The sequence below is a fragment of the Lepidothrix coronata genome, unplaced genomic scaffold (genome assembly GCF_001604755.1).
Source record: "Lepidothrix coronata isolate B3197 unplaced genomic scaffold, Lepidothrix_coronata-1.0 Scaffold32, whole genome shotgun sequence".
NCBI classification, from domain to species: Eukaryota; Metazoa; Chordata; class Aves; order Passeriformes; family Pipridae; genus Lepidothrix; species Lepidothrix coronata.
This window is the reverse complement of record NW_016690212.1, coordinates 4549106-4574609: the sequence shown is the minus strand read 5'-3', so window position 1 is coordinate 4574609 and position 25504 is coordinate 4549106. Positions and strand designations below refer to the sequence as shown.

At 39.2% G+C, this 25504-nt stretch overlaps 1 protein-coding gene across 1 annotated transcript in view; it reads left to right on the top strand.

The window, feature by feature from the left end:
* The window catches only part of PRKAR2B (protein kinase cAMP-dependent type II regulatory subunit beta), an 84814-nt gene that overhangs the window by 45775 nt on the left and 13535 nt on the right, over positions 1-25504 (top strand). Inside the window, exons 3-4 of the mRNA XM_017811585.1 lie at positions 21163-21215; positions 22341-22424. Of these exons, the coding sequence (XP_017667074.1) occupies positions 21163-21215; positions 22341-22424 (137 nt within the window). The remainder of the gene's footprint in view (positions 1-21162; positions 21216-22340; positions 22425-25504) is intronic.

Below are 25504 nucleotides of genomic sequence, written 5' to 3'. Positions count from 1 at the left end.
AGGACTTTTAGATGCATCACAGAATCAATCACATTTTCTCATGGTTAGTGGAAAGGAATGCTTCAAATGCAAGACAACTAAACAAGGAGAAAAGAAATACTTACGCCAACTGCGTGGCATAATTGCACTGAAAAAGATGAGATCCTGATCTAAAAGATCTTCCTAAGATGTGTTCCTGGGATCAGTTTGTCCATGAGTCATTACAGAGTAGAATCTAAATTGTCATTGTGGTTCAGTAGTGCCCAACAACATTGATATGTTATTGCACGTCGGTGAAGACTGTACATTCTGCTAATTGAATTTTTTACCTCTACAAGTCAAACCATGTAGGAAGGACAACTATGGAGTGCTCCATACTTCATCCTAATATGTATGGGGCTTATTGGACCAACCCAGTTGGTTTCTTTCATATGCCATCCAGGAAACTGGTCTTCTGCAAGCATGAGGAAGGGAAAGTGGTACAATTCTTATGGATCTCAAGAAGCACAATCCATGTATAAAACATGGTGAGGAAAAATACTTAAAGGACTGTTGGAGAACTGTGATCATGCAGCTGTCACAGTAGCAAAGCAGAGACAGGGAGGAGTAACACAATGTGACAGTAACTGATACACCAGGTTAATAAGGGCCTGTAAGAGAGGAGTAGGAAGCCTATGTTTGATGCAGTCAAAAAGAACACATTAAATGGGATTTCAAATTCTTTGTGGTACGCCTACCACCAAGTGCCCAGCAGCAGTGCTTGTTGGGTGTGAGACATCCTCATTGCCTGCACTGTGCACATTCCCATCTCTTCAGAGAACCTGGTCTTAAAAGAGAAAGAAGATTAAAATGCATGATGACATAAAAGCTGTGCTGCATAAAGGAGACAAAGACTGCCTGCGATTAGAGGCTGGTTTGCTGCGGTCTGACAGAGGTGTTAACCATGTATATTGCTGTGCTAATACTCTGTGCTTGCTGATGGGTTCAGCTCGTGGTATCCTCACACCTGACTCTGGATGCCAGTTGCTTAAAACCTTCTGCACAGAACTTGACTGTATAATGGTCAAGAAACTGTAGATTTAAAGTAACAGGAATAAGTTCATTCCTGTGAATGCTCTGACCCCATATTACTGTCACCTGACAAAACCCAAAAAGCTGTGCTGACAAATTTACACATAAAGCACTTCATTGAATTCACAAGGACATTCAACTGGTCATGACATCCTGGAATGTATAAATGGTATCTTGATGTCTTGAATAAATAAAAAGTTAAATAATCTGTGTAATTACTCTAAACGATTGTGAATGATGTGCCTGGAATGGGCTAAAATATTAGCCTCAAAGGGAAAAGAAAATAAAAAAAATTACTTTGTTTTAGATTTTCAGAATAGTGGCCTTTTGCCCATCTAGCATCAGAGCATACATGGAAGAGAGAGGTCTTGGCCTGGGTTGATGGTCAGCCCATGGCAGTCTCTAAATACTATAGAATGTGTCTGTGGATGGAAGAGAGTGTACAGAGAAGAGAGAGGACTAATACGTGTGTGCATGCTCAAATGCATGTGCTCACATGCAGCTTTTGCTTCTCTTCTATCTGTTTAATAGTAAATTATGCCTTTTTTGTAGCTGTGTGTGCACACTTGTTTGCTTGTTTGAAGTGCTTGGTTTGACTTGCAATTTTTCTAGAGTGAATGTGCCTTAGATTCCCCAAAAAGTAGAACTTCATTAAGTTACAGAATGTTTTTATTCTATTAAGCAGCTCTTTCCTCCTGTACTCAGCATCGGTGAGGCTGCACCAGTGTTCAGTTTTGGTCCCCTCACTACAAGAAGGATATTGAGGTGCTGAAGCATGTCCAGAGAAAGTAAACAAAGCTGGTGGAAGGGTTGGAGCACCTGAGGAACTAGGATTGTTTAGCCTGGAGAAAAGAAGGTTGTGGCATGGTGGGGGTTGGGCTCTTCTCCCAGGTAACAGGTGACAGGACAAGAGAACATGGTCTCAAGTTGCAGTGGGAAGGTTTAGATTGGATATTAGGAAAAATTTCTTCACTGAAAGAGTGGTTAAGCATTGGAACAGAGGCTGCTCAGGGAAGGGGTGGAGTCACTATCCCTGGAAGTGTTCAAAAAATGAGTAGACGTGGCACACTGTGATGTGTTTAGTGGGCATGGCGGAATTCGGTCAAAGGTTGGACTTGATGATCTTGGAGGTCTTTTCCAACCTTAATAATTCTGTGATTCTTTAAGCAACTGGACTTACATAATTTTGGTTACTGAAAAATGCCAATGATAGCAATATATCTGACATACCTATAAATTTCTGGGAGATAATTTTTAGGATATAATATTTTGTGTTTCACCTCTGGCCATAATGTCATTCTTTCAATATCTGCAACATTTTCAAGGCTGAAGCAAAATCAATTTCAGTGTTAGATGATTTTTAGTTTAATGACTGCATATGTGACAAAATAGCTTTGAAATCTGTTGTTAAAAGCTTTGCATTAAGTTTGAATTATTAAGTAGAAAATAAACTTTTTTACCAAAAGTTAAAACTGACTGATTGTGAATTATGTTTTCTATCAGAAAAGTTATTAAACCTTTGTATTCAGGACTAGACCTTGTTTTTTAAAAGTGCTAAGTATGTCCCACCGATTTCAATGAGAATGAAGGTGCTCGGTTGCCTGGAGGTTGAGGTTGCAAGTGGTTGTATTGTCCAAAAGAGGAAGCAAATTTCAGGGGCATTTCTATTCAGTTCACACTTTTCATACAGGGCTCTTTAATCAGAACACGGTATGACTGAGGGATCATTTGCAAAGACATTATTTATATGAGCAATTAGTATTGTGTCTATTTATAGGCTGGTTGCAATCACACCCAACGACTGGATTTCTTAGCGCATTTATCATACAAGTGGTGCCAGCAGGAACTCTGCATTTACATCCCCATGTTGCCATTTTTAATGAATACTCCTTTTTAATGAAACCTCTCCATTTTTCTTCCTTGTGTTGGTTTAATGACTGCAAAGTTAAAACTACCATGGTCCTTCCTTCCTAAGATAAAATCAACACACTTTAATGATTAGGTTATGAAATTGCACACTGAGGCAAGTGGGTAGAGCGTACGTAAATGGCTGAACAGAAGGGAATAATGTAACACTGGGCTGGCTGGATTAATAGATGCAAATTGTTACCAGCCATCAGGGATATGCATGTACACTTGTTTCTCTAATAAACAAATGTTTAGTATCAGAACTTTGGGGATTTTTAAAAATAAAAACCTATGTTTTTATTTTGTGTTCTGTTTTTATTTTGAAATGAGATTTGCATGACTGCTTGCTCCATGTTGTCCTCTTATTTTTGTGGAGGATTGTGTCCAGTGAAGACTTACAATTCTGTTTTCAGGTTGAGCCATTGATCCTTTAGTTGGTACAACACAGACATATTTTGGGAACTGTCTACCGTATCTCTTTAACTTCTAACATGCATACTGGGAAATATAGGTTAGAATTTTAATTTCCTTTTGCACACAATCACACTAGACACTAGAAAACTTTTTTTTAGGCTTTTGAGTGTTCTTTTTATTTTCATGTCTTCCGATATTTTCTTCTTTCAGAAATCCAATCTTATTCACACTCTTTTGTGTGTATCACAATATATTGTTACAGTGATAAACATTACAAAACAGATTGGAACAAAAGTCTGTAGCTGTAATCCATTTAGCTAAGATCCCCTACCTTCTTGAAACTCTGTTAAACATAAGCATTTTGTACCACGTCTTTATGGTCTTTAAACTTCAGAAGATTGTTCTTCACAATGGAGAACTTGAAGTGACGGAGTTGTTGGGTGGTACCTGGGTAAGGGAGTGGAGACCCAGAACCATGTGCTCCCATCTTCTTTCAGGTCTTGAAGGACCCTGTTATGTCTATTCGTTTTATTATATTATTGCAGATATAAGGAATGGCTGGGGACTACAGGGGACAGACACACCAGCATGAGGGAGCACAGGCTCTCTCCATGGTATATGTGCCATTCTCTGTGTCCCACGGGCTACCCGTGCTGTCTGTAAAGTGCTTTTACTTGGTGTCTCTAATTCTTATGTAGTCCTACTGTCATTACCTTCATCCTTACGGGTGTATTATGTTAATGATATTTAACTTCATAAGGGCCTTAAAATTATTCTGAGAGTCTTCTCCTGTGCCCACTGAAACCTGTGGTAATATTTATACGTTTTTCTATGAAGGCTTGACTGATATTTTTAAATTTATAATTTTCAAAGGTCAGTGTAGTATACTGACAAGTTATGAATGGGTTTATGTGATCAGGAAGATCTTAAAATTTTGTTTCATTAACAGCTCACTGAATTTTATCTTCCCTCTTACACTGTGCCTTTTCTAAGTCATTAGATTTTCAGTGGTGACAGCAGAGATGAACTGCTTTCTGATTAGGCAGATTTTTTTCTGCGTGGTAGATCCTGTTCTCTTTGTTTAAAGCAGTAATGTCTTTATAATTTGTCTATTGCTGTGGAACTTGAGAGGTTTGAATTCCATCTCTGATCCATAGAAGTATTTTTATTGCTTAGAAAGTGATGTGTTCCTGATAAGTGCTCTATTTTCTGTTCTTTTAAATTCAGCAAGGGAAGAGATCTGGTGCCTGTGTTGCACAGAAGTGGAGCTGAGAAAGCCACAAAGGCCTCACCTGGTTCAGGTGTCTGAGGTTTTGGTGAACCTCTTGATCACTGCAAGGGACAAGCACTGCTTTGTGCAACTCTGGGCCCAAACTGATTGGGATGCAGTTCCTAAGATGACTCCTCAAGGAGGTATCTTTCTCCAGACTTGTCTTGATTAAGAAGAGACTAGTGGGGCCCATGGAGTTTCCACTAAGTCTTGTGACATGGATGAAGCATGCATGTTGCCACTGACTTCATAGCACTGCTTACCAAATATACACCTTATATATGTGTATATATATATATATATATATATATATAAGGCTTATTTATATGTATATATTGGCTTACCAAATATTATACCTTAAGCTTATATCATCTTTCTCCAGTTCAGCAACTATGTGATTTACAGCTCTATCAGATCCCTTGGTACTGCTTGGGGGGTACCTCTGTGGAACTGACACTTTGTTCTCAGTAGGAACACACAGCTCTTTGTTCAATAAAGTTCAGGAAAGTGAGTTTAACTTGTTGTAGTACTACGGTTCTCTGAGCCTCAACATTGATACCTTAACAACAGAAATAATGTTAGACCTCAGAGCTGTGATAGTCCTCAGGATGCGAATGTGGATATGTAAATTAATGTTCTCTCGGGCATTTCTGTGGTGGGTGGTGTTGGTCATTTGGAAATGCATCTTATTTTAGAAGGGAGAAAAGCAGCTGTGGGTATTTTGAGGGACGTAATGGTCACTCACTGTTGGATTATTGCATTCTTGATGCAAATACTGAGGACTCAGTCTTTCCTGGTTTTAATTCAACCAGCACTAGTATTGGATGCCTCAGGTCTGCTGCTGAATTGCTAAGTAGGTAGACATTTCTATCTCACTTCAGAGTGTGACCTCAGCCATTTTTTTCCCCTGTGTTCTCTGGAGACAGTGGCTCTGCCTGGGTGTTCTCCACCTCATGCTGGAAAGAAGAGTGTTTAATGTACTACATTGGCCAACGTTCTTGTCAGATTACATTCAGGTGTGTGGAAGGTTAGCTTAAGATTTCTGTAATTGAAACATATGGAGACCCCATGAGTATTTTATATCGGTTGTCTGCAGGTCTGGTGTTGCTCTCCAGTAATAAGGTCATTCTGAAATCTGTTGACTTTCTTAGGAGAAATGCCATCTTTTGCCATTTTACTGTCTGTAGAATTGCTGAAGAAAAATCATAGTTTTTTGAATGTGGACTTTCTGTGCTCTGATGTAGTTTGTTCATTCCTGATGATGTTAAATGCCCAGCCATCTGAAAAACAAAGAAACAACAAAAAGTGTGTGTTTATTTTCATCATTGTGATTCTAACTTGCAATTTATCAGACTCTTTGTTCTAAAGATGGCAGCTTATGGAGAGCTTGTGTTGTCTTAATCCAGTTTTCTCTGACTAACAGGCTTGGGTAAGAGTGGTTGGAAAATGGGCCAGTGGAAATGGACCTGGGGATGCTGGTCAACAGCCGGCTGAACACGAACCAGCAGTGTGCCCAGGTGGCCAAGAAGGCCAGTGGCACACTGGCCTGTATTAGGAATAGTGTGGCCAGCAGGACCAGGGAGGTGATCATTCCCCTGTACTCAGCACTGGTGAGGTCGCACCTCGACTCGTGTGTTCAGTTCTGGGCCCCTCACTACAAGAAATACATTGAGGTGCTGGAGCATATCCAGGGAAGGGCAACGAAGCTGATGAAGGTTTTAGAGGGTAAGTCCTATGAGAAGTGGCTGAGGGGGCTGGGGTTGTTCAGCCTGGAGAACAGGAGGCTCAGGGATGACCTTATCACTTTCTACACCTGCCTGACAGGAGGTTGTATCCAGGCGGGGGTGGGTGTCTTCTCCCAGGCAACCAGCGACATAGTTTAAAGCCGTGCTGGGAAGGTTGAGGTTGGACACCAGGAGGAATTTATTTCCAGAAAGAGTTGTTAAGCATTGGAACAAACTGCCTAGGGAGGTGGAGTCACCATCCCTGGAGGTGTTCAGTAGTGCCATGGTCTAGTTGACGAGGTGGTGATCAGTGAAGTGTTGGACTTGATCTCAGAAGTCTTTTCCAACCTTATTGATTCTGTGAAAATAATAATTTCAAATGACCTACACAGAAAAAGAAGTTTCTTTACCTTAAAACAGTATTGAACTTTGGTCCCTCTAATACTAGGGGAATTGGGACATAAACATCAGTAATGTGCTCTGAGCTACAATCGATACCATTTTTGTCTTTTTTGCATTTGGCTCTCTACAGTTCCTGCAGTTTCCACCAGCATGCTGAAGGTAGATGCTGCTCATGTTAAACATTTGGAAATATTATTTCCATATTTTAATGATCATGCTTCTGTACATCTCATTATTATTCAGACTTTTCAGTTTCTTCACATTATTGATTTTTCTTTGTGTATCTGGTTCTGAAGGCAAGTATTTGAAAATCAAGCCTTGTATCATCAGTTGTTGACTTTAGAACATGAAAGTCTCATTTATAGTAGCTGGGAATCTTATGGTTTACCTTCTGGTCAACTACTCAGTTTCAATGTCTCCTGTGACAAGTGGTGTGCTGAATTTTTCTGATATTTCACACTAGATTTTACTTCCAGTTCTAGTTTCACTGTAGTCTGATAAATCTACACAGCAAGCAGGTCACTATTCTCTAGGTTCTGCAACACTTTCCATGTGACAGGATGAGACCAAAATCTGACAGGAAATTTCTGCAGTTTTTTCACCTGTCTTCAAGAACAGTGACATCAAATGTGTCCTTCACTTGGTGATGACAAAAGAGCCTTGAGCTTCACTGTGACATGCTCTAAAGTGGTTCCTGTAGTTGCTGGTTTGGATAACTGTTAAGGTAGCTTTTGCCAGGTAATTGATGGCATCAGGGAAATGACTTGAAACTACAGATAATACTTGTGGACTCAAAATAAAAAAAGATAATTTCCCAATGATGGAATTCTTTTGGATGCTAGAATAATTCAGGTTGGAAGGGACTTCAGGAAGTCTCTGGTCCAACCTCCAGATCAAAGCAGGCCAGTTTTTAAATCAGACTAGGTCAGTGAGGGCTGGTTCTTGAAAACTTCCAAGGACTGAGAGAGACTGCACAACCTCTCTGGGCAGCCAGCTCCACCACCAAACTGGCCTCATGATGAGAAGTTTCACATATATCCAGCCTGAAACTCTCTTTTTTTCAACTCATGCCTTTGCCTATCATCTTTCCACTATGCACCAGTGTGCAGAGAATTAGGGACCACCCCATAGGTACTGCCAGGCTGCTGTCAGACACTGCAAAGTTGTCTCTTCTCCAGGCTGAGCAAACCTGTCTCCCTCAGACTCTGGTCGCACAGCAAGTGCTTGACCGTCCTGGCGACCCTCTGCTGAGCTCGTTACAATTTCTTAGTGTCTTTCCTTTATTGGAGGCCCCCAAATTGTATCAGTATTGCGGATGTGGTCTAGTGAGTAAAGGGATGATCACTTGTCCTGTTCCTGTAGCCCAGGAGGCAGCTGGTCCTCCTTGCTGCTGGTGCACTGCTGGCTCGTGGTCAGCAGCTGCCCACCAGGACCTGCAGGGCCATTCCAGGGGAGCAGCTCCCTGAGCAGGGGATTTCCAGGCTGTGCTGTTGCAGGGCTCAGGAGGAGAATGAGAGATGTTTGGGTGCACGTGCTTCTTCTGAGGGTAATAATTGTTCACCAGACTTGAATGATCTATACACTGGCTTGTGTGTGTTGTGCAACTTCGAGAGCTTCAACTAGTTGTAAATAATGTTACTTTTGCTTTACCAGTTGTGCACTAAAAGGCCCCTGAGAGTGCAAAAAAAACCCATGTTGATGTGTAAATGGTTACACCAGGTGTAGTACCTTCAAATTCATTTATTACAGCAGTCCAAGCCTGGAACTGTTTACTTGCAGCACTTTTAATTTTTATTGCATTTTATTGTTTTCTCTTTCTTTAGAATTAGAATAGCTTTATTTAGCACACCAGCAGTGGGTACCTCAGCAGTCTGGTTCATTCAACAAGGATATTTTTGTTATCTCCTAGCTGTGCTGTTATCTTGGTAACTTTTATATGAAATGATTATTTGATCATTAAACCTGAAATTTCTAGAAGTCTGAAGGGAACTGTATACAAATTAAATCAAGAAGTTCTTTAGCACTGCTACTTAGACACAGGGCATTTATAAAGGAATATAATTTCCTTGGGGTTCGTTCATCTTTCTCTATGGCCTTGATCATTCCCTCTAAGTTTGATCCCTAAAAGAACATTCTGTTACAAATAACTGTTTTGGCTAAAGAAGCTAGATGTCACTGTGTCTCACCCTAAGGGTTCATTTATTCTTTGATATTTAACAGAGTTGTTGCTGAAAAGCAGCTGTAGGTACTTCATTTTCTAGGAGAAAAAGACTTCACTGTAAGCCTGAATTCTAGCACCTGGCAAATTAAGATATTAACTCTTTGTTTAATTTATGCTGTAACTCTAGGAGCCGTTCTGAAAAGTGGTTACCTGGGATACGTGATTTCCTAGGATATTGGTTTCAGTAAATGTGACGTATCTGGCTCACATTAGGGTTTTTATTCCCCCCCCTCCACATTTAAAGTAATCAATTGTAGTTTACAGAGGAGATATATGTTATTATCTCTCCTCTCATGAAGTAAAAATAAAAATAAAAATCTTTCCTTCCTTCCATTCAGTAAGAATAATTCACATGTGGATCTGTTTTGCATGCAGGGTTGACCGAAGGAAACTAGCTTAGAATTTTATGTTTCATTTTCAAAATGGCAAGTCCACTTTTGTTCAGAGGTTTTCTGATGTGGATTCAATTGCTGAGAAATTTGCTGTATGTGCATTTGTGAGCTTTCTTCTGTTGTCAGACAGTTTCCTTTTCTGCTGAAATGGTGCAAGGCTGTGGTTGTGCAGGGGAATGCAAGAGCTGGTCCCAGTGGAGATCCTGTGTATTAAGGCAAGAGACTAGGGGTTGAGGTTTGTGTAAAACAAGGAGCTCTGCAGAAAATGGAGAATACTGGAACAGGGACGGAAATATAACAGCAAAGTATTTGTGGAGATGTGGCCAGCTTTTTCCAAGATAATGTGATGTAATTATTAGAGATTTGTTGCTGAAGTGAGGAGGCCGTTCATGCAGTTTAGTCCTTTCTTCTTCTAGTGAAAAAAGCACTATCTTTCTTGGTCAGCTGCAGGTGGACAAGGATGCTTTTGTCATCACAGTCATTTAGGTATGGAGTAGACTGGGAAATTGAAACCAACTGTCTCTTGCAAGTCTGATGCTGTTTGAGGTCATATTGTGTTCATCAGTGAACTTCTCCTACATACATATGTTAGTTTTTCCTGGGTTCATCTTTTCTTCAAGTGCAATATGGTTTTAAGTAGGTACTGAGAAAGTGGAGTTAAGTGGTGGTGACCAGCATAATATATCTTGGAGCATCCTATGTGTGTTGGTGACACCTCATCCAGCATTTTTGTGTCTTCCTGTAATAGTAGAAGACAAGGGAATGAAATAGCACTGTGGATGTCTGCAATATCTATAGATAGAAAAAGAAATAAATCTGGCTTTACAGTATGCAGGAAAAAGATTGATCAGTGTGTGTTTAGATCCATTTAGTTTTTTGAATACAGTAGTATTTAGTTCATAATGGTACCAAATGTGTATGTGTGGGAGGGGTGGAGGGTGTTTAGAAAGCTGAAAATAAAAAATGCATTTTTTTTTTTTTTTAGTCATTAGAGTGCACTGCCTGTATTTACCATTGATTAAGGACTTTCTGAGAAATATAGTTTCAAGTAGTGACAGGTTGTTAGCTGAAGGAGTGGAGGCTTGATGTTTCTTACCTTTCAGGAAAAGATCATTTCTGTGAGACCTCAGTGCCTTCTTTCTTGTTCTGATTGATAAGTAGTTACACAGTTATGGACAGCTTGTATTATTAAGGAATATAAATGTGGTAGTCTGTGTTCTCGGGATGATTACAGTCCCTGTTCTTGAAATTATAATATTTGTAGGCCATCTTTTGGCTTGTTGTAGTTGTCTGCATCATTACAAATGCAGGTGAGCATGTACTGATTGCTATGTGGGTGCTTGCTTTCTTACCTCAGTATGTAGTTACCAGTATTATTTCATAACAGCAGTTTATATTTTGACTACAAAAAAGTAAAAGAGCATATATATTATTTTATAGTTTTTATTTGTCTTCTGAACTTCCTTTGTCTCTCTGAAAAGAATCCTGTCAGCAAAAAGTCTAAAATTAATTTTCTGGAGTTGCTGAGAAAACAGATGTTCAAAATCAACCATTTCAAAACTTGGCAGAAATATTTTCCATAATGTTTTTGTCTACCTGTCTTCCTGTTATATCTGGAACCTGTTTAGTAAGTCTGGTTTATCATATTTCTTATAGAGGATTATGTGAGCATGACTTACCCATTTGACCAAAGCCACCTAAAATCAGCACAATAAAATTCCAGGAGACAAGTTCCATTAGCTTATTCCCTCGTTTCATTTTGCCTAGCAGCCTGGGCCAAGGAGGACTGAGGAGCATCTCCTTACAGAGTACTTTGTAATGTAGAATGTAGGACAGTTCTGGAAAATGGGAAAGGTAGATTCAAGCTTCCTTCCCTTGGTCCCATAGCTGTGAAAACCAAAGGTAACTTTGCTATAGCAACCATTCTTTTAAAAGGATAATTCCACCTCTTTTTTGGGTGCCTAATCTCAGCTTGCTATTCTGAATGCCATATAGATGCAGGGTATTCTGTGAAACCTGTTGATTGAATTTTGCCTGAGATTGAATTTTGCACTCCCTTAGCTGCCCAAACCAAGTCTACCCCGTATGTGGGATCACAGGCTTTGACATGTGCCTCTGAGGAATGCTTGCATTTATGCCTTAGATATCATCCCAGAGGTTCATAGGAGTATTCTAGATTTGGTATTATCTCTACCTTCCCCATTTTGCTGGATGATTGATCAGACTATATCAATCGTGCTATATACCATACTATCATACTGTAATACCTGCTATTGGTAGGCTTTTCACCTTGTCTTGGTCAAATCAGTTCAGTCCGCTGGCAGGACACTGAGACAAGCTTGTCAGAGTCAATAGTTTTGACCTTGTCTCTACTCTCCCTTCTGTTGCCTGCCCTTAATCTAAATTTTTTCTACTTTCATGAATCTTCTCATATCTTTACATGTCCAGTCACCAGTAATTATTTTCCTTGTGTGTCACTCCTAATAATTTTCTTTCCCTCACTATATCCTTCCTATGGCATATCAAGATCTTGTGTTAGTCTTTAAACATCAGCATATAAAAGCCATAATATGTGGTTCCTTAAAACAACCACCACCTTTTTGTTTCACAACTCTTTGCGGATCTGTAACATAGATTTTCTCATGTATTTTCACTCCTCTCTTCTGGCTGCTGTTTCACAGCAGGTTCTTTCCCCTTCTTAAATCCATTATCCCAGAGGTGCTACCACTGCCACTGATGGGCTCAGCCTTGGCTGGTGTTGGGTCCATTTTGTAGCCGGCTGGCATTGGCTCCATCCAGACATGGGAAAGCTTCTGGCAGCTTCTCACAGAAGGCACCCCTGCAGGCCCCCCCAGCTACCAAAACCTGTCCAGATAAACTTAAATTACTTCTATGATTTTAGATTTTTTTTTTCTTTTTCCCCAATAATTCTTAGTTCTTTCTACCCACAGTGTCCTATGTCTTACTGATTCTTACATTTGTCCATCAATGTCTTCTCATAACGCCAGAATCTGAGTACTTCCTTTTCTGGCTTTTCTCTCAACTTGTACTTTTTCCCCTATTTTCTATTCTTTTGTTCTGCTCTATTGATAACTTAATGTTTTATCATGCTAGGTTTGTAAATTGGTTTCTTTCTGCACACAGTTTTCATTTTTAACCCACTTGAAATGGGTTACCAAATAGCAAAAAGATTACATTTCATTGTTCAGAATATGTTTTCTTAATAGCTGCATTTTATATTTGCTCACATTGTAAGTAAGGCATGACTTTTCTGGTGGGAAAATAATGTAGACACTGATATCCTAATGCTGACTGTTCAATAAGAAAAAATACCTGCAATTGATGTCTGAAGTGCTAAATATGGCAGGAAGAGCTGGGTGCATTTCTGTTTCTATTCTGTAGTATTAGCAAATATAAAGTTGAAATGTATGCAAAGAGCTCTGTGTCTGCTCATAGTTTGTCAAATATTTATGCATATTTTAGCTACATCCCAAATAACACACTGTAGCACTGTGAACTGCTGGGACTTGTATGAGAATGGGAACAGAAGGTTATACGAGTCAACATCAGAGTACAATATGTTGCTATATGTTTTGCTACTCCATATGCTATATTGGGAAAGCTTATGGAGTAAGTACTATAGTCCATGGTGTATACTGGCAAAGTTTTCTAGTGGAAGTACATCTTACTTTTGTAATGATTTTATTGTTTAATAACTACCTGCAGTGTTCTGGACACTGTAATGTGTGTTTGTGCTGGTTTTCACCAGCCAGACAGATGAAATCAAGCACGTCCTGAGATGCCAAGTGAAACTGTCTCCTACCATCAGCCAGAAGCCTGGCTGGTTTTTTTTAGCTCCATCTTGACAAATTACACGATTATGAAAAGAACTGAAATAGGACTAGAAAGAGGACTGAGTACTATGCAAGTCCTTAGGGAAATTCTGTTAAAGGTCCTTTCTGGTGCCCTATTTAAAAATAGGAAAGTCTTTTAGCTCCTTGTGCTGAAGTTTGAATAGACAGTTTCTGTGAAGGAACCTATTTAGTGATTCAAACCCCTATGATTTCAGGGCAGAGTGTGCATCTTTGACCCAGCAGTGAGCATGCTACCTGTGATGCAGAGTGCTTTGGACTCTGAAGTAGAAAAAGGTACTGTTTAATACATCTGAATTTTCACTTTTACATACCAAATAATTTTAGGGAACTTGTGCAAAGGTTGCCCACACAAGAATAACTTAACAGGGATAGTTATCAAAAAATGTCTTGTGTGGGCTGTCATGCTTCTTCAAATGGGCTTTCATAGTGATCAGTACCATCTTGATGGAATTCCTGCTTTGTTGAGAGGATTGGTGAAATATGAATAAACCCATGCGGACTTTTGAACGCAGAATCCTTGGGAGGCTTCGTGACTCACTATTGGCACGGACCTCATTCAAGATGCTACGTATTATATTAGACACTTCATGTTATTTAGAAATGCTGAAGGAAATAGCTTATGGTTCTGCTCATTAGAAATAGCATTGGTAGCAGATGGCCAAGAGAAAATGCTGTAGAAAAGTTGATTGTGTGAGTATTTTGATTTCTTTCAAGCATGTAGTGCAGCCTGAGCAAGGTCTTCTAGCTCTGGCAAAGGTTTTATCACAGAGCTGCATAGGGCTGAGCACAAGCCTGGTGCTTGGTGGGTGTTCATGACTATGACTGTGAGGCAGTCTTTGGAGAATTTGAGTCTGTGCACTGAAAGCAAGAGTGGAACTGTCCTGCATGAGCAGCCGATCCTGAAACAGACTGCCTTGGCAGTGCTCCCAAGACTCTGATTCAATCAATTCCTGCCTAATGAACTGAAGACCACCTTCCTGATAATTAAGAAGAAACAAGTTTGCCTGGATTTTATCCAGCTCTGGATTTTTAGACTGGTATTCTGAGCACTTAGTGATTTGTGCTAGGTAGTCGACCACTCAAAAGTTGTTACCCCCTAAGTCTGGTAGATTGGAGGGGAATTTCTTCAATTTTAGTTCATTGCATGTGAGGAAATCCCTAGAACATGCATGTCTCTGTGTTTGCCAGACCTTTTTTTTCTGAGTATGAATACTTTTATTCCAATTTGGGTAATGTTTGTGATGTAAATGTTCTATGTCTAAAAGAATAATGACACAGAATTGCAAAGTATTAGGCATTCTGTGTATTCACCTAATTATGCCTGGATAAAGTTTCAGTATAGTGACCCCATCAGGAGTAGGCTCCTTCTTTCTGACAGTATCATGGGAAATGATAGCCCCACCGATCCTGATTTGTTCCAAATGAGCTTGTATTTAAAGTAAACTTCTTGGAATATGTCCAGGGTTTTGCACAAATGGTGGGTCTCAGCAGCAGAGTCAGTTGGTATTGCCTTATTATATCATATGTGGAATCAGATAAATTATACCTCATCTTATTGTATGCTCAGATAGAGGAGAAAGTTGATCTCCTTTCTCTGGGATGTTCTTCAGTCCTTACGTTTACTTACAGCTCTTCAATTTCATCTTCCATGTGGTCCAGTCAAAACCAGGAAAATAGAAATAATATAGTACTTGATAGTTGCAATCGTCAGAGACTACAACTGGTTATTTCTCATTGCCATCACCCCAGAGGGTTGCTTTTGTTTAAATAAAAACTAATTATGGAATTGGGATTTTGGGGGCTGGGGCTCTCTTCCTAGTTCCTCCTGTAGTGGTAGGAACTGGTGAGATGTTAAAAAAATGGGTTTCTGACACAGAAACTTTGGAGATCCAGTAGTATTTGTCTAGTCTAGTTTGAAACTACTATCTGCCGTGCAGGGAGTCTCTGTGCACCGTGTTTCTCATACAGGAGAAGTAAATCCTGACAAACTGGAAAAAAATCTCACACTGCCATTAAGTCACCTCAGCAATTCTCGTAGAGTTAAACTAGGGAAGTGGCGTTTTTGCTGTATGAGGGGATGGGCATAGCTGTCATAGTTAGGGATGTTTGTAGAGATGTAAGACATGCTGGTGTAGCTACAGCAGATAGAGGTGGTCTATTTTCATGCTTCACCCTGATAGTCATGCTGGCAAAACTGTGGTCTTGATTTGCCCTGAATAGGATGAAAAAATATTTCCACAGCTCTTCTTCTCTTGAGAAATTCTTTCTAATATGCTTTACAACTCAGAGGTTCTGTACTTTGGAAAGGGTACACACATATTGACTATTTTTCCTGCCATGCTTTGAGTATAATAAAATATTCAGTAATTATATGTGAATTTCCATTCATTTATGTATTGATAACCTTATTTCCTGATACAGCAAGGCAATAGAGAGAGCGTGACTAACATGTTTTGTGATCTTACAATTACTAACTGCATGTTAATTTTCATTTTAGAATTCATTCATGTCTGAAGTGACTGTGTTGCTGATTTTGAATATAACACATATTTACCAGCTGAAAACCACTCATCACTTGGAGTGATGAGTTAGAAATTCTAAAAGCTTACCTCTTCTTGCTGACAAAGCAATCCATCTTGAGCTGTGTGCAGATTTCAGTGCATGTGTATTTTCATAATGCACTGCCTTTTGACAGTTCAGATTTTTTCCTACAAATGCTTTGCGTTGATGTATTTGGGCTTGTTTGTGTTTATATCCGTCTTGGATGGATATATGTGAAATGTAACCCTCACCTGGAAAAAGCAAATAAAAATAATTTCACTTAGTTGAGCTTAGCAACCAATGGAGAAATATGTACAGTGTTTGTGTCACTATTTGTTAATGCCATAATTCTGCATGGGATGAAATAGGTCCCTAAGAACAGTATTAGGACTGCTTTCTGAGCAATGATGTGAGTATTGCATTCAGCAGTGACTTGTAGCAAAATGTGGCAGGACATTTGAGTGTGATAAAGTCACCAGGTACTGTTGGGAGCGTGGAATGAGCTAGAGAGGTAGAAAAATAAAATACTGAACACAATGAGTATTGCAGCCACCAGCAATGCAATGGTTCAGAATCATTAATGTCTGTGGTGCCAGTCAAGGCTTAGACAAAAGAGATGGGGACCACAGAATATATGAAATAAATACAGAAGGTGTGCTATCACATGAACAACCTGTCAGCATCATCATATGGTGAAATTCTTTGTTTTCCAGGAAATATATGCTAAATGGAGAAGTGGGGAAAACCAGTCTTGCAGCTTGTTGTAACTACTAGGACTCATCTCAAGAGGGATAGTATTTATCTCAGCCAATTAGTCACATTTTTAATTAATCTCATCTAATCTGGACATGTAATACAGATCATATAAATCTCTTCGTAAACGTGCTGGTTTCTCTGCATTGACTGTAGCTGGAATCCAGATGACTTGTGCAGATGTGGATGTTTACCTAAGAGGCATCTCACTTAGCTTTAGGTGGTTTATGTCAGTGGGATTCCTGTGTGCCAAACCCCAGTGTTCATGTCATGAAATTCAGTGCACCATAGTAGTGTCAGAGGCTGTATTTTAAGAATCAAAATAAAATGTATCAAGCTTTTCCATGAGACATCTAGTGGCATGCACTTAGAAATTAATGTTACTGAAATAAGCAATGAAGGAAAGGAAATGCCGTAAAACAGCAGATCCACAGCATTGGTATGATTTTAAAGTTGTGACTCTAATGAAAGATGCATCCCTGATTATCGCACAAAGATAAGCCTAGGCAAAATTAAATATGGATTTGTAACCAGAAGTGTTAAGTTTCTTATCACAGATGATAAAAAGAAATCCTTTTAGAATTCGGGCATATGGGCACTAGCACAAGAAACTGCAGTTCTTAAATATATTGTCTGTAACCAGTGATAGAGAAGAAATATTTAATGAAGGCACCTGCTGATAGTAGCTAATGAGATTGACTGAAATGAGTTGCTAGCAGAGAAGAGTGACCTTAGAGCAGAGACACAAACTGACACAGAATAGCTCAGGAACACACTCTGTTTCTGGACTGATCCTGCTTCAGGCTACGTGAAAGGGACTGATAAGATGAATCAGGATGGGCATGGATGAGGCTAAATTCGGTTTCCTTTGTGTGGTCTGGAAGACTGTTAAGTGTTTAGCCAGGCCCTCTGAGACCTATCAGTTCTGGGATAACAATCTCAAAGCTATTAAATTAAATTCCTGGTTTGTATAATTTTTCGATGTAGAGGTTTTATCAGAGGTAAGGATGTACCTGTACATCAAGTTGAGACAGACTATTCATACACCCAGCAGCACACTGTACTATGACACAGATTTGTTGGCTCCCGTATACACATGTGCACTAGGGCACAGAGTCTGATACCAGCTGAAACAAAGGTGCTTACTTGGTGCTTATATGGTGCTTACTTGGCATGTTATTATTGTTGCTATTTAAATAAAATCCCCGAAAGTTTATTTCTGACAAGATTGTAGTAACTATAGTACCATTAAATAGTTGGTAGGAATTTTGTTTATGTAGAGGTAAAGTACTATAGTTGTTCAAGAGATTGCAGACTTCCTTTTGTGGGCATTTGTAATTATTTGGGACCAAATCCAGTTCCTAGTAAACTGCATAAGAATCTTTCAGTCGGTTCCAGAGGGACTTCTGTCAAATTTCTCCACGTCTTTGAAGATGTCAAGTTTTATAAAGGTGACATTTTAGCTGAGTGCATGATACAGTGAGGACCAGGACTTCCTGTGGTAGTGTGTATAATACATGTGATGATATGCTTTACCATGAAATCATCTTAATTGGGTATGGTAATGAGGAGGATAGCGCGTCTACCAGGTCACTACTTCATAAGTTGTTTGTATAATAACATAGGAAGTATGGGGAATAAACGAGAGGACACCAAATCTCAATCCATGAACAACACTGTGGCTGAACTAGCATAGGAAAGACATGGTTAGAGGACAGGGAGGAGGGAGAGGCTGTTGCATGTTTTGGTTCAGACACTTGTTCTGTGACCCAACCATAGAGGGAGTTAGACGTGCCAATGCTCTGAGTAATACTAACAGGGGAAAAGCTCATGGGCTCCGTTGTTACACAGGCATTGCACAGACCACCGAAGAGATCAGATAGATCAGGGTATTTGCTATTGTCAGGGTACGGGGGATGGTGACAGTGAGGGATTTAAATCAATCAGTCATCTGCTGGAGGCCAATAAAGGAGAATACCAACTGCCCGACATTTTTGCAGTGCACTTAAAACCAAAGTTTGAGATGGTGGGAAAAGCAATGAAAAGGGAAGCTATTATATTTGATACCAACTCTAAGGGAGAAGCTGTTGCAAGAATGGGGAGAGAAAAGGCAGGTTGAGTGAGTTACCCTGTGATGACAGGAGTCACAGATTTCAGGGAGGGAATGAGGTAAAAGAGTCAGAACAACAGGTTTCAAGGGGGTATGAGAGGACTGTGGGCATGTATGGCCAGTCTTCGCGAGCGAAGATTTGGGAAGGGTCTTTACCCTTCGAGCCTGCGCAATGGATTTTTTAGGTGAGACCCAGTGTGCGCTGAACTGAGCCCACCCTTTAATCCTGAGGTTCATCTGCCGGGGCCGAGCAAGCTTGGACAGTGGCAGTGAGGTCCTCAGAACGTGGGTTTGTTTAGAGTGACCTTCTCTTAGATGGATGGCCTTACAGGGCTGACGAGCTCCATCTGCCCAGGGGAGTTTTTCCCTGACCGGGAATAGAACCCAGGCCGGAGCGGTGAGAGTGCTGCATCCTAACCACTAGACCACCAGGGGTCCACTGTGGGCATAATCTCTTTGGAAAGGAGTCTGGAGAAAAGAAATTAAAGAATTGTTTGTTCCTCAAAGAAAAATTATAAAGAGAAAAAAAAACGCAAACCGAGACAGGACAGGAGAAGGACAAAAAGCATAGTGAAATAAATATGTCTAATATTAAGCACTTCATCTATATCAAGCACAAGAAGGAACCATGCACTAAATTAAAACCAGTTTGGATTATCCAGAACAAGTACAAAAGAATAGAAAAAGATGTAGAGAAAAAAAAAACCAAAACATATCAAAGAAGCCAAGACCAAAAAATATGAACAAGAGAAGATTGTGTAGTAGTAAGTACATGAGGAGTAACAGAAATTGTTCTGGAAGTATATTTCTGGTAAGAGCATGTTCCAGGAAGGTGTTGCTCTGCTGCTTAACAAAAGCACATCAGTTTCCACTAGAGTATATGGAAAATAGCCTAGAAGAGAGAAAGGAAAAATCAGACAGTAACTTATGTGTTAGGTGTTCCCAAGTTAGCTGTGACTCAGACACACTATACTTGGAAACTGGAAGAATTGTCTAAATTAGTCTCAGCCCTGTTAGCAATAGGCATTAAGAATCTGAAGAAGAAAAATAAGTGTGAAAACCCTCCCAGAAAAATAGAAAAACTCATTTTCAAAAGGATGGGGGGGCTATGGAGAGAATATGCATATCATAGGTTTATAGATCATTTTGTTCCTAGAAAAATTACAGACAAATATTTATTTTGTAAATGCCTGGAGGAAGGTAACAGATAGCAATCAACATGGATTTGTTGGAACTATCTAATACCCTGTAACAAGAGATTAAAACTTGTGGATAAAAGTAAAGGAGCAAGTGTCCTACATTTTCATTTGAAGAAACTTCTGAATGCTGTTTTACAAGACTGCCCTATAAACAAGCTAAGGAACATGAAGCAGTGTCTCAATGTAAGTTGCATGGGATATAGCTGCAAAACTGGTTGGATAAGGTAAACCCCAAGCAGCTACTGCTGTTTCACTCGTCCATATTCCGCAAGAGTTTTTTTTAGACACTATTCTGTTTTTTCAGTAATAATCTGGATTATGTTTTAGAGAATATGCTTATTAAATTTGCAGTTGTCACAAAGTTGAGAAGGGATTGGAAGGATGCCAGGTAACAGGATTAGAATTGAAAATGATCTTGAAATGGCTTTGAAAATAAGGTATTATTTAACAAGCCTAAATGCATTGTACTGCACTTGGACAGAACAACCTTATACAGACACCGGACAGATGGTTAAGCAGTGCTTAAGTTTTGAAAATTATATATGTCATAAATATTACATGAGTAAATGTAGTCAACCTGTTGTAAGGAAGGCATGATGGATGAAATAGTCATACAGCCTGCAAAATATGCAGAGTAATTCATGTGTTATACTCAGTGCTCTGCTCTGTTCAAATACTGGGTCTAGATTTGAGCATCACATTTCAATGAAGAGGGCTAAGTGGACGGAGTTTGGGGAATGGCAATAAGGAGAGTTAGAGAGCTGAAAAACGTGCCTTGTAAGGAAAAAGCTGAAGAACCAAAATTATTTAGCCTAAAAAGTGAAAGGTAGGAAGGAGTGAAAAGTTTTCAAGTATGCAAAAAACTCCCAGTAAAATAGCTTGAGCCAGCCAACCAACCAAAGAAACACACCTCAAACCACCTTGAACCTACACGGATGAAGGGAATTATGTAATCTCTCCATCCTATATGGATAACTTGAATTCTAACATGAAATAATTAACTTAGACATCAGAAAAAAATTCTGATAATAAGGTAAGATCATTTAGAAGAGGTTAGGTGAGAAACTTATATTAGAGGTCTTTCAAACCAGGGAAAACATGTCCAAATATGATACAAATGTAGCTTTGTTTCACACGCAGTTTGGAGTTGACCTGCTATGGACCCTCTCAGCTGTATCTTCTCTATTGAGTGTATTACATTACTGCATATTATTCCCGTGCCACACAATGCATTTTCTGTTCTGTAAATCTTGTGAAACAGTATTGTAATTTGAATTAAGATTATACGTTTTTTTTATTTCAGTGTGTGCAGAAGCTTACAATCCTGATGAGGAAGAGGACGACGCAGAATCTAGGGTACTTAATGCTTAGAGACAAATACTTACTTTTTCAAGTCTTGGGCATCAAATTTAGGAAGAAAAATGCAACTAGCATTATCATTCCTTTCCAAAAGCATCCTTATTATAGTATACTTTAGTAAGCTCTTGGGTTTTTGTGTTAAAGGAACATTTAAAAATTCTGATTATAGTCACCCATATAGGACCTGATGTATTATTCTAAATTACCAAACATGTGATATGTGGTTAAGGAAACATTTTTGTGCAGTTATATTTACGTAGAGAGCACCTGCTCCTCAAAACACTTATTTGGTGTCCTCACAATCTTGCAGTAGTTTCCTCAATATTCTAGTATTTTTCATAAGGCAGAAAAAGGTAAACTATAAAATTGCTAAGATTTTTAGGTGTAAAATGCAATAACTAATGAACTGTGTTTGTTTTGTTTGTGTCACCCTTTGAAACACATTTATTTAGCTTTTAAGATGAAATAGCATGACTTTCAAGAGAAGTTTAATTGTTTATGTTCTACCTAATTTCTGGTTCGTAACACTGTCAAAAAGGTTACCCTATACTATCACAGCTATACTTAGCATATCTTTTGAAGCATATGAGTTGAGCAACTTGATTGATACTCACATGAAGCGCACATTGGTAATTTAGTAAATCTCTGGCTCGCTCAGATAGTGTCAAGTCTGTTGTTTACTCTGTGAAATTTCTGATATGAATTTTACACACATACTATTTCACAAAACACTCTTTAGGAAGTAGTCCTGGCAAATGACTGAATATAACAGTGGTGCTTTTTCTAAAACATACATGCCCCAAATACGATCAGAGAGTAGTAGAGTAATGTTTATGTAACTATAGTGTAGATAAAAGTATCCAGAATGGCTTGCTGAAATGAAGTGGATTCTACAGGTGTAAAGATCTTGTAAGCTTAAATACAGTAGTGTCACATTTGCTAATGGTATGGTGATACCATGTTATCATTTAGTGTTTATTCAAATCCTGAAGGTTCTGAAATGAAAGTGTTATGAAGCATGGCCAAAATATTGTGTAAAATGCATAGCTGAATTAGCTCAGTCCTTCAGCTAGTGCTGCTATATGATAACCACCTTAAGAGTTTTTGTCTTACATCCCTCAGATTATTCACCCCAAAACAGATGATCAAAGAAACAGACTGCAGGAGGCGTGCAAGGACATTCTTCTTTTTAAGAACCTAGACCCGGTAAGAAATTCTTTGTAATGAACAGCATTTAGCAGTGCTGCTAAGAATTAATTCTCAAGCTTTTGAACAGAAATTTACAGATTTTACTTTTGTAAGCTCTTACATATGCTTTCTTGACTGTTTCATAAATTCCAGAAATTACATTTTTATAATTGATACATCATATAGTCTTCTGTTCACCACCATAGATGATAATCTTGAAGTACATTAATATGAATCTATGCATTATTATGATTGTAAAATGTTGTATTTTCTTATTTTAAGTCTTGCTGTGCATTGATGTGTATAAAGGCATCAGTTAACTGGAATGTTTAAGTTGTCTCTACTAGTTACTTTTTAGCATCCAAAAGGTGCTGAGTGCTCCCTCAAAACAGAAAATTACACCTAAAGCCTACAGTTTAAGTCTGGATGTAATTGAACAAGTAAGTTATAAAATAGGGGGAAAGAGAAAGGCAATAGCAAAGTGTTTACATTATTATTTCACTTAATGCAGATAGCATAAAAAAGCTTCAGATAACGTTATTCTATGCAAATAATTTCCTTCTGTTGCCTATAAGAATAACTATGGGCTTTTATGAAAGCTTAAATGAACTGAATGAATGATCTGGATCAGACAAAGGTGATAACGCTACCAAAAAAAAGGCACAGGATTGTTTAAGGGAAAAGGTGATTGTATCAATCAAAACATGCATACTGAGGTTGGGATGACTCACAGCATACCAAATGCTTTCTCAAAGGAATTGATTTGATGCTGTCAGGGGAGGGAGCATGGGGGAAATGAAAATAATTATATAGAGTTCTAAGTATTAGAACAGAAAGTTTAAAATTTGATTCAAGAAGGAGCTAATGGAAAGGCCAGTCTGCAGCTCTTTTTGGAAATCAGGTGCTCTTACATAGAATCACATTAATCTGTGCTGCAGGTTTCCAGCTCCTGATTCTGTCTGCATAAAGGCTGAGCCCTGACCCCAGGTACCTCTTCCCGGAGAAGCCCTGAGGAGGGCAGTGAGCCACAAACTCCCACCTTTGCAGAACCCTGGAGTCAGCATTATAGGAGGGCATCAGAAGTCTCAACATGGGTGCTAATAATACATGTGCATTGTTGGGACACTAGGGATCCTAACACAGAAGATTTCCTAATTCCATCATGGTATCTGTTTAATAGGTAGTTAATCAGCTGTTCCACTATACTTGTTCAAGCTGAAGTCATGCATGATACCCCTTCTACTCCTGAATTATTTTTCTGAATAGCTTCAGGGATACAAAGTTGTTTGTGGGCGTCTGCTCTGGATGTGAAATTGCTTTATTATATATTTTCCTTATTGTTTCTGTGTCCTGGCTTCCACTTGGCTGGACCATCACTACATTAGTCTGCCAATGGCCTCTCTTGGTTAGTCTCTGAGCACCTCTCTTACGAGCCCTGTGACCCAGTGGATTATCGTGTACTCCTAGAACCTACTGTGATGTTAATAGTGCTTACAGTATCTGTCCTCTGGATGGGATCTGCTTGCCCTTATAGCAAGAACTAGATCTTCTGTCTAAATAGTCATCAGCCACTTGGTCTGCAGGATAGGGATCTGTTGGCATCAAATCAGCTATATTGTAACGTTGTGTAGACACAATGTCCAGTGTGGACACTTGACAGACTTTTTCCAGGGATGGATTCTTCCAAGAAATATTGAGGGGTTACTTCCTGTTTGCGAAGGTCTTCTCAGGACCGTGCTTGCTGTCTCAATACTGATGTTTTGAACATTTTTTTTTTAGGTTTTACTTCTGAATCAGTTACTTGTAATTGCTATGAGTTCCCATAGCCTGTTCCAGGCGTTTAGCAGAAGACTTCTTAGCTTCCTTAGATCCCCTGTGGATCTTTGCAATCCAAAGCCTTGAAATCCTCTCCTGGGATCTCCCAAGTCTTGTTCACCCACCTTTGCTCAGGTTGTCCAGCGGATTAAGAAGACTTCGTCCTGCTTGAAATTCTTTACAGACAGCATTCTGGGAAGTGGAATAAGATAATTTTTGTAGAAGAGTTTTTCATTATAATAATTTTACTCATAAAAGACATTGGAAAACTACTGAGCTCTGAAGACAGCAAGGATATTAAAATATAGCCTTCTTAAGTCTGGCGTGCTCCTGTGGAGCTGGGATCTGTAGTCCTCAGGGGACTTCTCCCACTCCTCCTTCTTGTTCTCCTTCTATGCAGTGACTCAAGGGCTCTGCCACTGTAGTTGCAGTAATTTAAATGTTCCTATGCCAACTCTCTTCCTCACCTCTGCTTCTCCACCCTGCAGCATGAGAGCTGCTGCAGTTTGCAGAGTGGTGTATTAGAAAAAACCTCCTTCATCTCAGAGAGAGATAACATCTTCAGCTGCTAAAGCTCAAGTCTCTGGAACAAAAGTCAAGCTTTGTATTGATAGCATCTCCCACTCCCACTGTTGTTTTTTTTCCCTTGCATTGAACTTCAGCCTCTTTCTGCTATAGTTCTGTGTATCAAATTCATTGTTTCAGAGATCAGTTATGGAGGTAGAGACAATGTAAAGCACTTAATGGCTTTTCCCTGATGGCCTTTTAGCAGGGTGTCAAACACCATTCTCAAATACAGAATAACAATGTCTTACAGCATGATCAGAATTGTGTTCAGTACATGATGCTCAGTGGAGTCCACATTTTCTTAAAACTTCATCCCACCCTCACAGACTGTATAGTAATTTGAATGGAAGGATAAGATAAGGGTATCATCTGAACAGACAAGAGCCATCACATAAAATTAAAGAACAGCAGAAACATTTGAACTGAAGCTAAATGAGAGAGAGGAGAAAAAGATAACCTTCAGACTTTGAGACAACTACACACAACACTGTCTTGAGCCTACATTTACCTATAGCACTTTTTGAATATCAGACAGGTAAACTTACACAAAAGTATTTATAAATATCAATATTTCACATATTGGCTTTAGTTGAAAATATAGTAGTGTAAAGGAACAGCAGTTCTGGTACATTTCCTTGAGCCACACTTATGTTTTAAAGGTCAACTCTTTTAAATTCCCTAAAGCAATGTTAGCAATCTTTTTGCCTTCCCATCTA